The sequence below is a fragment of the Aspergillus karnatakaensis genome (genome assembly GCF_047715665.1).
Source record: "Aspergillus karnatakaensis strain CBS 102800 unplaced genomic scaffold BJY04scaffold_16, whole genome shotgun sequence".
NCBI classification, from domain to species: Eukaryota; Fungi; Ascomycota; class Eurotiomycetes; order Eurotiales; family Aspergillaceae; genus Aspergillus; species Aspergillus karnatakaensis.
Genome location: NW_027395728.1, coordinates 180,774 through 193,148, shown reverse-complemented (window position 1 = coordinate 193,148; position 12,375 = coordinate 180,774). Strand labels below are relative to the sequence as shown.

Below are 12,375 nucleotides of genomic sequence, written 5' to 3'. Positions count from 1 at the left end.
CTTGCCAACTTCCCCTCCTGCAACCCGCCAACAACAGCCCCCACCAACGCCAGCGCCGAATTCTTCCACACCCCGACCCCTCTCCTCCCAGATCTCTTCCTTGCTGACATTGCAACCGTTAATGCAAGAAGGACGGCCACCCCAATCTCCACCAAGAACGTCGGCACTAGATACCCCCACTCAACCTGGATATACGTATCCGTAGATGTACTCCGCCCTTGTGCTGTAGTCCGCTCGAATCCCGGCGGTAGCCTCTCGGGGTTTCGAATATATGTCGTGAATGACGTAGCTAGGTTCTCGAAGACAGTTGGGAGTCCGTCGATGCCCTCTAGTGCTAGATACTGCATTATATCCGAGTCGTACTCCGTACCTGATGAGATTTCGTCGGAGTTTGTTGATACAGTTCCTGATAATGTTGTGTTTAGGAAGCCGGCGAGGACGATATACGATGACGCGTCGATGAAGAATGGCGGTCGTTCAGTGCTGTGCGGTGGTGCTGTGAGGTTGAGGAGTGGGTTCGGGATATTGGTGATTTCACTCGCTTGCCATCGCCACGGGCGAGTATCTGAGCTCGTCTCGTTGGGATTTCTGGTAAATGGGGAAGTCCAAAGGAGCTCTTCCTCGAGTCGGCCGTTTATCACAGTGGCGTTGTACTCGTTGACGCAGAAGTAGAGCGCGCATTCGATTGCTTTGTCTCGTTGTTGTATTGCTGAGATGTTGAGCACGGAGGTGTAGTAGGCGTTGAGGGTTAGTAGGTCCAGCCCGCCTTTCATGACAAAGGTCTCGTTTAGGATTGGACCGGGCCAGTAGGTTTGCGCTGAGAGGCCGTTGGGAAGAGTGTACGTCTCGTAGTTGGAGTCATTGTGGAACGTTAGTTTATCAGAGAGGTCGGAGCATGTGCTGCACATGGCGAGGGTGGTATATGGGTCTGACCAGGTGCAGTTTCCTGTCGGACATGTCGCTTGTGTTCCGAGGACGGTCGTGGAGTCGTTGCCGTTGTATAGGATGCCGCGGTAGACGGGTCCAATTGTACTAGTACTGAGTCGTGGGACTGCAGAGACGGGGTTAGTATGCTGGCGACGCAGGGGTATTATAAGACTCACGTCCTCTACTCTCCCTTGTCAATGATGGGGTGTAATATTGAGACCACGGGAGAGAAACATCCCCAACGGTGGTGGTTAGTGACGGATATGTTATAGCTTGCTGGGCGATTGTGCCTGTTGCGACAACCAGAATGGCGAGGAGCGATGCGACCGAGGCTAGAATCCTAGAGTGCCATGTCAGCGAGAGATACACTATTAGCGTGGCGGTACGCACGCAGTTGGCCTTTTGAATAAGAACATGGCAGCACCCCATGCACTTCGGCTCGCTTCGTCGAAGATTTCGACGTCGAGCAACGCTCTTTGCTTCTCTGAGAGCCACAGCCATTTCAACTGACCGATGCAACACGCGATGGGGAACACCAAGGCAGCTCGCGACACGGTTGCTGCGAGAGAGACGAGTGTATTGAGCGTGATTCCGTGCTTCCATGACGAGAGGAGTTCGTCGTCGTAAGAATCTAAAGTTACAACCACGCCGATCCAGAAAACAGCGCTTAGCAGCCAGGCGAGAACCTCAAATACCCACCAGTCATTACTGAAGTCGTACCATGAGAAGCCTTTTCTACCTGTCGGTTGATATGGTGCGATACCATCATTTCTTCGGCTTTCAAACGAGGCTAATGGCTGCAGAGGAGGAACTTGCTCGGTCGGTTGCCGATTTCGATCGTCAAGTAGCAAAGGAGATATTGGGGGCGATTCGCGAGCATCTTGCTGCGCTGGTTCATCGGTATTAGGTAGGTCTCGTGGTACTTGGTGATAGTTGGACTCCATGTCTGGGCCGAGTGGAGGCAGAGGTGGAATTGTAGACCTGGCTTTGGACGCGCGGTCGTTAAGATATAGGAGAGTTTGGCAGGCAAACTCAGCCTTTAGCTTGGAGGCGCAGCTCCACACAGGATCGCATTGACGGAGACTAACTGGAAGGCGTCATCGTGATTCGACTGTTCTGGTTGGGGGCGCAGCATAGGTACGCCGCTTAGATAATGGCCGGGCGCCTATTTACAACTGACGCGATGGTGTCTTTGCAGAGGTTATAGAAACTAGACCACCTACACGGCAAGTATAGGTACACGAAGGATGGAACCATAATGGGATCAAAGGTCGACTGCAGGTGGCAGCATGGGGTTAGACATCGAGGGTCCCCGCATGGTATGACTTGTTAGTAGATGCCGGTCATTCTTTTGCCTTACTTACATCTATAACCTTTCTCCTCAATCCATAACTCTCTCAGACTTCACCAGTACGCTACTTCAATGCCATTCCTTGGCATATAATCTCCCAACACGACCAAAGAGAGGACATCCCAGGTAGTATACACCAACCACGACGGCCGGTCTTGACTCTAGCAAGAACCACACATTTATTACTTTTTCACTTAGAAGACAAATAGTTTTGATTTGACAAGCAACGAACCGAAGTCCTCATCATATGTCATTCACAGTTGCAGCTCAACATAAAACAACAGCAATACATTTTGGCTAATTCTAACAAACAAAAGAAAATCGAGCATTCATTATACATAATCACCCCCAGGTCTCCTCTCAGCTCATCACACATTTCACACCAACCCTATCGAAACCGCCCAATCTCCCTCGAAACCCCCAACATACTCCTGGGCCACCACCCCTCCCCGCCCTCCTCCCCACCCACCGCCGCCCCACTCGCAATGCTAATATTGATCGCCGTCTCCCCCGGCCAAATCCTGCTCACGAAATCACTCCCAAAGCGATTCAACATGCCCGCCAGCGTGACGTCTGCTAGTTTCCCGATCCACCAGCTCTCTTCTTCGACGAGCAGCATGAGCACGGACCAGTGCGCGTAGATGTCGAGTGCGAGGGCTTGCTCTTGGGATAGTTCTGGCGGGAGTGGATGGCCTTGTGGTGAGAGCGGAGTTTCGAGGCGTTGGTCTAGCAGCGGGAGGAGCAGGTCGAGGTAGGATTGCGGGACTTGGACAAGGAAGTTGAGGAAGGGGCGGGTGAGGGGTTCCGTTGGGGAAGGGGGATCAGGCCGGGCGGTTAAGGTGAGGAGCCATTGGGGGATGTGTGGGTGGGTGATGACGGGTGGGTCGGATATGGAGGTGTTTTGGAAGAGGATTTGGAGGGACGGGGAGAAGGTGCCGGAGCGGATGTCGGAGAGGACGTTGAAGGCGGCTGCGCAGGCGGAGAGGTCGTCGTTTTGGGTTGGCGAGTAGAGGATTGCCGAGTCGAGGCGGTCTTGGAGTTTGGAGAAGGCGGCGGCGGAGGTTGAGGCGATGATTGGGTACATGGGGTGGCTGTGGGAGAGGGGGATTGGGGATGGGGGCATGCTGGGGTCGATCAGCGAGGGGGGGTCGTCGTCGACTTCGAGGTCTTCGAAGGGCTGGGGTGTTGCGGGGGAGGGGGAGGTGCTGGGGCTGATGTCGCCGGATTTCAGGGCTATTAGGGTTGCGCGGATGCCGCGGGTGATGATGATCACGTCGCGGGGGGTGGTGGAGAGGCGTTTCAGTGGCTGTGGGCCGATCATGTTGCTGGAGATCCAGTGGTTGATTTGCTGGCTGGATGTTGCAAAGGGGACCAGCAGCGGGGGTGCGGCGAGGAGAGGGCCGGCTTTGGCGGCTGTTGGTTTAGAGATCAATTCTCTGATCTTCTCGCTCGCGGCGTTGTAATGGTGGTAGCCAGTCATTAGGACTTGGTGGACAATGTTCACATCGGGGGGATTTTCTCTTGCGATCATGTCGCAGCACATGCATGCGGCGGAGACTGCCAGGATGGAGTGAAAAATTGTTTTGCTTCGCAATGCCAGTGTTGGCAGGCCGATTTGCAATGCATACAAGTCTTTGGCGTTTTGAGTCAGATTCCGACTTGTATGTTGCAGGTAGTGGTGGTACAAGCCGGTGTCGGTCAAGTCAAAGTCAAAGTACTGACTGGGAGGACTACTTGATCCTGCAAAGACCGGTGGTGATAGTCGCGGCGCCTCCATTGAGGACGATCGCGATGGAGACTGAGTCCGCGGACTTGGAGTCGGTAGAGTCAGGGACAGCCCCTCGGGTTGAAGCTGGGCGTCGTCCTCAATAGATGATTGAGATGCCGGCGGCCAGATACATGGCTGGCGAGTCAATACACATCGCGAGCATGACGGTTTCATCTCATCGCACTGGAAAGATGTCAGTAGAGCTGGTGTCACCGGTGCGGGGAGCTCACCTTGATCCTCCGACGCTTACATTCCATGCAGCCATTCCTCGACTTGCGATGGCGGCGACGAGGACGGAATTTGCTCTGGGCGTCAGCAGTCAACATTGTGTATACAGATTGTTCGTTCTCGTTTTCGTTTTTGGAATTGTCGAGTGGATGAATTGTGGGCGAGGGGTGGGTTAAAATCCGCAGGCCTCGACCACCAAGCCACACCCTGATCATCAGCCCTGTTCTTCAGCCTCGGGCACCTCTTGACAATTTGGAATACTTTAATTGTTCTGGTGGGTTGGAATAGCCAATGGAAACGCTGGACATTCTGTGGGGGCCGAGCTCGTGTTTAGGGCATCGATTGGACAACCCCAGCCAACACTGCCCCGGTTGGAGCAATCCTCAGTCTCTGAGTCTCACCGTCTTTCTTCACGTCGATGTGAGAGCCTCAGTGGGATACCGTGAAAGATTGATAATCACCAGCGTTGCAATGCAGAGTGTGTGTATTGTGTTCATGCACACTCACGTCAGCTGCCAGCCACGTTGATGGAAGTCATGAGTCATAGAGAATTATGTTACATTTCACTCTTCTCTCGTTGTTCTAGAAGCCGCGGGGCCTCGGAGGCTCCGTGCCCCCGGATATCATGGAAAATATCCAATACAACCAATAACTCCCTCCCACCGCTTCATCCTTCCCTTTTCCACCATTCCCTGGTGAAGGATACCCAGCAAACAGATGCCGCTCACCACTTTCCTCAACCGGAACCATAAACCACTTCAGCCCCCGAATCACCTTCCCGCCAGGCATATCCCTAAACAACCCCGTATCCACTCCAGACGGGTAAGCATGGACGAAGCTCGTCCTCGGATATCTCGTCGCCATCCCCTCGAGGTAGAAATTATTCATCAGACTCGCATGGTCCCCACACGTCTTCAACGAGAAGCTATCTTTTAAACTTGGATCCTCAAAGTTGAGCCTCCCTGCACCACCAGCCCGCACACTAACAACCGGGTCAAGCACCGAGACCACACGCGACAACCCCCCGTCTTCCGAAGTAGTAGACAGTAACGGAAGCAACCGATCAACAAACCTCATCCGCGCATAATAATGCAGCGAAAACTTCCCATCTAGTCCTTCGGACGTCTCATCTCTCCTTTCAGTGTCATATACCCCGGCGTCATGAACAAGAGATTAACCCTCTTCTCTCTCGTTGCGATCTCCTCGCAAAATCTATCCACATTCGCGAGCAGGGATATGTCACCCTGCAGGAACGTGGTCTCGGCGCCCGGGTTTAGGGACTTAATACTGGCTATGGCCGAGTCGGCGGCTGGTTGCGAGCGGCCGACCAGGTAGATTTTCGGCGATAGCGTGTCTCGGGCGAGAGCGAGGGCTGTGCTTAGCGAGATGCCGGAGGTGCCGCCAACTGTGGGAGTAGGTGGATGAGAAATAAGCTCTGGTAAGACATGCGGCTTGGTTTGCTTGGTGGAGCGTGATGTGTAGATAATTGCCTACCGAAGACTGCGACCAGGCCAGGGGCTAGGGATTGGAGTGATGCGTTGTGGGAACGGATTGCTTGCAGGGTGACCATTGCATCGGATACAGTAACTGGAGAATGATAGTTAGAGTTGACGATGTTCACACAAATCTAGCTATACAAGCATAATGCGGTCTTCTCATATCCAAATGGCTGACGTGGCTGATAAGAGCCATTACACAAACATTCTACCTATGTGATCTCCAGAACCAAACACCAAAATCCAAGTCCATAACTCCTGATTAACGAAGGCAGAAATACAGAATCATCACTAGATCTTCTCCCCTGCAGCTGACAAGCCCCACTCAGACCCTTGACTGCTTAATCTCCCTCCCGGGCCCGAAACCCCGTTCCCGACGTCATCATGCTCTCCCGGTGCAAGTTCACGGTACTAGATCGCTGATCAGTCTCGGGTTACACTTTCCGCAAGCACAAACGGTGAACTCACTGCAGGCGGACCCATATACGCCGGAGGAGCCTCATCCATGTCTCGTTCTGCTTCGTTCTCTGACAGCGACTCTGACCCCGTGACAGAGCGGTTTCGCGATCGGCGGCGCTCGTGCCAGTAGCGTCTTGTCAGGATGTCGCGTTTTGACAGGGGCTTGCTGGATGGCTCTGACTCTGTGGTGTGGAAGTTTGCGCTGTCGTATTCGATGATTGGAGAGTCGGCGATCTGCTCCTGCAGTCCGGCTTTCTTCTTCTCGTGTTCTTCGGCGACTTTGACGGCGATGAGAATGCCCGCGATGAGGAGGATAGAGGCCATTGGATGAGGTAGTATTCAGATAAGGATAAAAGTAATCTGAGAGGATCTGTAATGCTTTGAAGCTTGATTATCTGTATACTTTCCCTCCATCAAGATTCCCTTCGCCAATATATATATCCATCCAACCCCTTCCATCGCAAGGCGCAGCAACCCGCTCCACGATAAAGCTCAGCCCAAAGTATCTTCTCTAAACGCATACACGTTGAGGGCATTGAGCGTATACACGAATTCCAAATCTCAAAACCCTTCAAGCCTCAAGGACCAGGTCCAAGGCCAACTCCAAGTCCAAGGTGGTGGACCCCTCAGCGTAAGCGTAAGCGTATGCGTATTCGAATGCGCGCGTATTCGCTGCCAAGCATCGCACCAGCCACACCTGGACCCACATCGCCGTCTAGACGGTGGGTCTGTTTGTCCTGGACATGTCTCGTGCAGGAGTCCGTGGAATGCGTGGGAAATTCCGAAGGATGAGGATTTTTTTCAGGAAATTGGAAGCTTGGAGTGGACTTGGCATATATATTATTCTGTGTCCTGTGGGATTGACAGGACGTCGACGTTCTTGATAGTGTAGACGGATAGTATTGTCGAGCATGGACTGTAGGCTCTTGTCGATCACTTATTCTGCAGGGTACCTGAAGATAGAACTGAAGATGGAAAGTGTCTTGACTAGGAGTCCTGCGGGAATCACCTGCAGTCCATCTGTCTCTCGAGCACGAGTCAAGCTTCTTGGCACTCCCGACGACAACAGCATTGATGTAAAGTTCTGTGATGGCGTGAGGAAGATATCTGCTGCATCGGAGTGCAGGTCCATACCACAAGAAACAATAGAGCTATGTAATCAATAATTAGAGGAGAACGGTCTGCTGCTCAATCACCGGAGCTCTGAATTTCCTGGCTGAGAACACCAGATTATGCAGTACAGCCATCCTGTTTCTTTGGGTGTAAGGAATAGTCCAACAAGCCTACGTTCGGTCCAGGTAAGGAGGAATATATAGAACATCTCAAAGAAACTTAGCTATTATCAACTGCTCTATCCAGTCAGGAGCTGTCTAGTCGCTCTGGATGCTCTAAAAATGCACATAAACAATGCATGCTAGGTAGATCCGGGAGTTCGAGTCACTCATAGCATACGCAAATCCATCGTGATAAACCTTGGTTACAGTACCACGGATATCACGAGCAGAGGAACATTTATGCTCAAAGCTCCCGCCCAACATTTCACATACATACCATACCCACTTCCACTGCCCCAGCGAACAACGAGCTCCGTAGGCTGCACCAAGATATATCCACCGGTAACTGAGTATGTATCTGTGGATCCACGCCGTGGCAATGCAGCTCGGAAACTAGTGAATGCACAGCCTAAAGTCTAAACACTGCATCAGCAAGGACCCGTCCCAGTCCACACCTGGAAGCAACCCGATACGGCCCATGTATCTGGGTCACAGGACACCATCATCTGCAGAGCACATACTGATGCACATGAGCAGGTGGCTGTGCAAATACTCATTGAGCTTAGTCTACAGAAGAGCTGCAGGTCCCTCTGGGCCCACGAGGGGCCGCGGATACATGCTTCGGTCGCCGGGGGGAGTTGTTTCCCCGGAGCTAGCGGGTCAAGATCACTGTGCATCATGCCACGCGCGTATGGGATGTGGTTTTCTCGTTCTGTAGGGCAAGGGAAGTCACGCTGATGCGTGGTGTCACCTGATCTTGAGGATTTGGGGCTATTCTTTTGTGTGTTGATGGATGAAGGGGTGGCGATAGGGGCTGTCGTGCTCGTTCTCTTAGATTACAAGCGTTTGGCTAAAGGATTTCAATTATTCCAGGCTGCCTATACATATATTTATAAGAATGAATCATCAAATATGCGTGGTACCTCCTTCTATTCGCTTTGTTGGTTGTCTAAAGCGGGTTGCTGGACTATGTTAGGGTTATATGCGCCCGTGACCCGTCCGCAGCCCATGCGACAGTCCACCCACCAGGAAACTGATGCGATAGAATCGCACACTCCGGTAACACGTGTGCTCTATTTCAATGCCTTTTATAAAAAACAAGTTTCAGGAGCTATATCCTGCTCCAGTGGAGGCTTGGCTGGCTAATCCGAATACCTTCACGGCCCGCGATGTAAGCCTCTTGGCTATCGGTGACCGCGTTCAATTTGGTTCGAACGTGAGAGGTTACCTATATCTATATAATGTTAGTATTCTCTTGAGAATGGAGTTTGTTTAGCTAGTGCTCCCGTCGTTTGGGATGAATGCCGGATTTGAGGGCATGTTATTATGCCTCCTGTTCTAAGACGGGTGAAGGGTGTATGATCAGCGCTGCGTGGTGGGCACGAGTTCATCCGTTTTCGGTCACCGTGGGTAGTCTATGTAGGGCTGTGAAGAATGCCCAGTCTGCGGAGGAGGACAACAATCGTGGCAATGCGTGTAGATATATGCTGCTTGACGATAGGCAGTAAAAGCATTGGTCTTATGGACTGGGGCATTGGCGGGGAGGTGCATCTAAATGATGGTCTGATTAACACAAGGCTTCGTCGTTTGCGAGTCGTTTACAGTAAAATGTTTACCTATCAGATAACTGTGCTGCTACGATGGTCAGAGTGATTTTGTGTCGTAATGCAATGAATGCGCTTTTGATTATGTACAATGGAAGCGGTATGAATCATGCAGTGTATCGGAGCAACAATACTGGGGCAAGCCTACTGTTTACGTACTGTTTCTGGCGTCAGGAATTCCCAGTGGACAACCAAGATATGTACACTATTCCGCGACCTTCAACTCCAGAGCCTCCCTGACGGCATCCAGGCCGGAATGCTCCAGAAGCTTGTCAACTCCCAACCCAATCAATATACTCCTCAACGGCCCACCAAGCCTGAAGAAGTCGAGAGCTCTGCTATAGAGCCCGACCACCTTGAAAACCAACAACCCGACTGCCGTGACAATGCGGAAAACTAGGTCAAATAGCGTTGCCCACAGGCGGCTTACCCTCCCTCTCGCATGAGGTATAACTGCCAGTAAATGCTTCGGCTTTTGCATCAGGTCGAAGACGGTCTGTAGAAGTTGCCGAACAAGGTCCGCTAGCTGGTAGCCCAGAGCGAGCCTCGGAGATGCCCCACGAGTACTGATAAGGGCGGCAAGGTCACCGTCTGGGTCGATCGCTTGCAGGGCACTGTTGCACTCTTCTAGCACATTGCCCGCTTCTTGAATGAGTGGTGTCAAGTCATCTACGACTTGGTCTTCGTCGATGCCCTCCTTCGGAGCTTTGGCTGCGTTTTCGATGTGCTAGAGATGTAATCGGCGCGGTTAGCATGCTTCGTCACACGGAATAGGTCAGGCTCAGGCTCACCTTGGTGATCTGGACACTCAGAAGGCCGACCGAGTCCTGGATCCGCTGCACGACTTCGCACATCCTCTCTGCCACTTGCGTATCATCGTGCTTTTGATCTGTGACACGTCCGTCGGGAGACAGCGTAGGGTCGGACGACAGATTCGAAGGGGACTCGAAATTTAAGCCTTGTGGAGTGTTCCCGAGGGTAGCATCATCGACATCAGGTGCTTCCTTCTCCACCAGCCTTTGGAGGTTCTTCTCTGCTAGCGTCTGCACCATCTCCCCCTCTGCATCGTGCACCTCGACATTGAGATTAACCTGGCAGCCCGGCATGAAGCTGACGTCGTGAGGTAGACCTTCTGGTATCCAGCGCTCCGCCTGGCCTATTTGCCTACCAGCTTCGTCGAAAAGTTTGCCGTCCCCGTTAACGACCTGTCCTTCCAGCGCCTCGGGTTTCCCATCTATCAACCTCCTGACCACCTGTCTGGAATGGTCAAGCACCATACCATCCTTTCCCACGGTAAGGCTCTTCAAGTCTGAGAAGGTGCAAGATGTCCCGCGCTCCTTCTCTGCTAGGGGTTCAGCCTGTCCGATCAGCTTGCTAGCATCACTCCAAATCTTTCCCTCTCTATCGACACGACGGCCAACGAGCTTCTTGGGCGCTCCAGCTACTACACGTCCAACAATCGAGCCTTCCTCATCAACGACATTGCCCAGCTTGTTGACCGTCATTCCATCTAGAGCCGAGAAATCCTCGATAGGCTGCTCGCATCGCTCTGCGAGACCTTTTATTTCTCCGTCTTGGTCCACGATTTCCCCGCGCCCGTGGACTGAGGCCCCTCGAACAACCCTCGGATCGCCCTCCACTATGCGGCCAACGATTGTCCCGTCTATGTCTTCGACAAACCCGGATGCAGTTGCCACAAGATCACCAAGCCCACCGAACTGTCCCAATTGCTGACGCTCATTCTCTGATATCAGAGACACCCGCCCAACAACCTCCCCACCATCGTTCCGGATCTTGCCATCTTTATCAATGGGCTTTCCAGCAGCGGCTGCTTGATCGCCAGTGTCGACTTGAGCTATCGGGCCTTGAGCCGAGACAACAAACCCCTGCTTGTTCGGCGACAATCCTTGAAGAAGGCTGAGATCAACAACCTCTGATTCATCCCAGGGCTCCGCGTGCCCTATCACATTCCCTCGTTGGTCCAGAATGTCGCCATCCTCGTCCACTGAAGACCCCACAACTCGAGACGCATCGCCCTTGACAAGCTTCCCTACTCGCATACTTTTCTCATTCTGAACCCAGCCATCCTCAGCAACAAGAAGACATCGTTGTTCCGCAAACGGAGCAGGCGGTGCATTATCAGCCGAGATTGGCCTTGCCGTTCCTATTGCCCTTCCTCGATAGTCCCGAAACAGTCCTTGTGCATCCAACTGGAATCGTTCACGGCAAATACGCTTCAGATCACCGTCGATGAGCTCTCCTACAGCGACTCCATCTGGAGTGACAACATTCCCAAGGGTGTTGCAGGTTAGTCCCTCCAGTGCCGAGATATCAGGCATTCCCCCGTCCGGACTTTCGTCATCGGCTTCGTTGTCATCTTCGATCGCTTCCTCAGGCACCACGATTGTCTCTCGAATATCGGGTTTCCTGTCTGGTTCAACCTTTGAAGCATTCTGTTCCATCGGCATCACAGTGGGCCCTCGACTGGGCTCTCGATAGTCCTGCTTCTCGGCAACTGGAAGGTACTGCAAGTCCCGCACCCCGCCCTGAGCGCCACGCCGTGATGGATCAAGCATCCGGAGCCTTGCCTCGGCCGTATCAGGATGAAGAATATCAACAAGCCCAATCAAGTCGCCATCCTCGTCTAGTATCTCCCCGTCGCGACTCACAGTCTGTCCTAACAGATCTGCCGGGTCGCCTTCAACAACCTCGCCAATCGGTCGACCCAGCTCGTTGAGAATGTTTCCGCCATCGCCAACATGGAGGCCGTTCAAGTCGGATAGTCTGGGCACCCTATGCGGCGTGCTTTCCGCCGTCGTTGTGGAGGGCACATGTACACCATCCAGATCATCCTCAATTGGACCAAGGAGATCGGCGTTTGATGGACTGACAATGTCGTACGATATATCCTTCACTGGTCCACGAGCGCTTGTCCCTGACTTCTCTTCACCGCTAGCTGTGAGCTTCCCTAGCTTAGGGAGGGCGGGAGTTCTCGGTGCGTTGAGGTAGGAGGTGCTCTGATTACTCGATCCGCTGGCCGACCCAACATACGGCTGACGTTCGTGCAAGAGCCGTCTCTGTTCTCTAGTAATTCCGTATCGAGGGCTTCGTAGATTTGCGTCCTTTGCCGAACTGCCGGGGTGCGGTACGGGTTTAGCCGTTATAAGGGAGGCCATGGCGACCTCTATTGCAGGGATTGGTATGCTGGAGATCTTGTGGTGTATGTGCGCAGTGCTCATTGCTGTAGCTGAGGAATACGAAATGCTGA

General features: G+C 52.8%; 4 protein-coding genes across 4 annotated transcripts; all 4 read right to left on the bottom strand.

Moving 5' to 3' along the window:
• Positions 1-2,666: 2,666 nt before the first annotated feature.
• BJY04DRAFT_216709 (Zn(II)2Cys6 transcription factor) lies at positions 2,667-4,372 on the bottom strand (the record flags this gene model as incomplete). The annotated part of the gene is made up of 2 exons (XM_073715833.1): positions 2,667-4,229; positions 4,277-4,372. 2 exons carry the CDS (start codon positions 4,370-4,372, stop codon positions 2,667-2,669), a joined length of 1,659 nt encoding a protein of 552 aa, XP_073572806.1.
• Positions 4,373-5,383: 1,011 nt separating this feature from the next.
• Positions 5,384-5,844, bottom strand: BJY04DRAFT_216708 (uncharacterized protein; the record flags this gene model as incomplete). The annotated part of the gene is made up of 2 exons (XM_073715832.1): positions 5,384-5,679; positions 5,769-5,844. The coding sequence occupies 2 exons, from the start codon at positions 5,842-5,844 to the stop codon at positions 5,384-5,386; spliced, it is 372 nt and encodes a 123-aa protein (XP_073572805.1).
• A 217-nt stretch (positions 5,845-6,061) lies between these two features.
• Positions 6,062-6,553, bottom strand: BJY04DRAFT_216707 (uncharacterized protein; the record flags this gene model as incomplete). Its single annotated transcript, XM_073715831.1, has 2 exons — positions 6,062-6,181; positions 6,239-6,553. 2 exons carry the CDS (start codon positions 6,551-6,553, stop codon positions 6,062-6,064), a joined length of 435 nt encoding a protein of 144 aa, XP_073572804.1.
• Positions 6,554-9,181: 2,628 nt separating this feature from the next.
• BJY04DRAFT_226791 (DUF3659 domain-containing protein) lies at positions 9,182-12,283 on the bottom strand (the record flags this gene model as incomplete). Its single annotated transcript, XM_073718495.1, has 5 exons — positions 9,182-9,834; positions 9,899-10,065; positions 10,237-11,517; positions 11,665-11,891; positions 12,009-12,283. The coding sequence occupies 5 exons, from the start codon at positions 12,281-12,283 to the stop codon at positions 9,313-9,315; spliced, it is 2,472 nt and encodes an 823-aa protein (XP_073572803.1). The 3' UTR covers positions 9,182-9,312.
• Between the last annotated feature and the right edge of the window lie 92 nt (positions 12,284-12,375).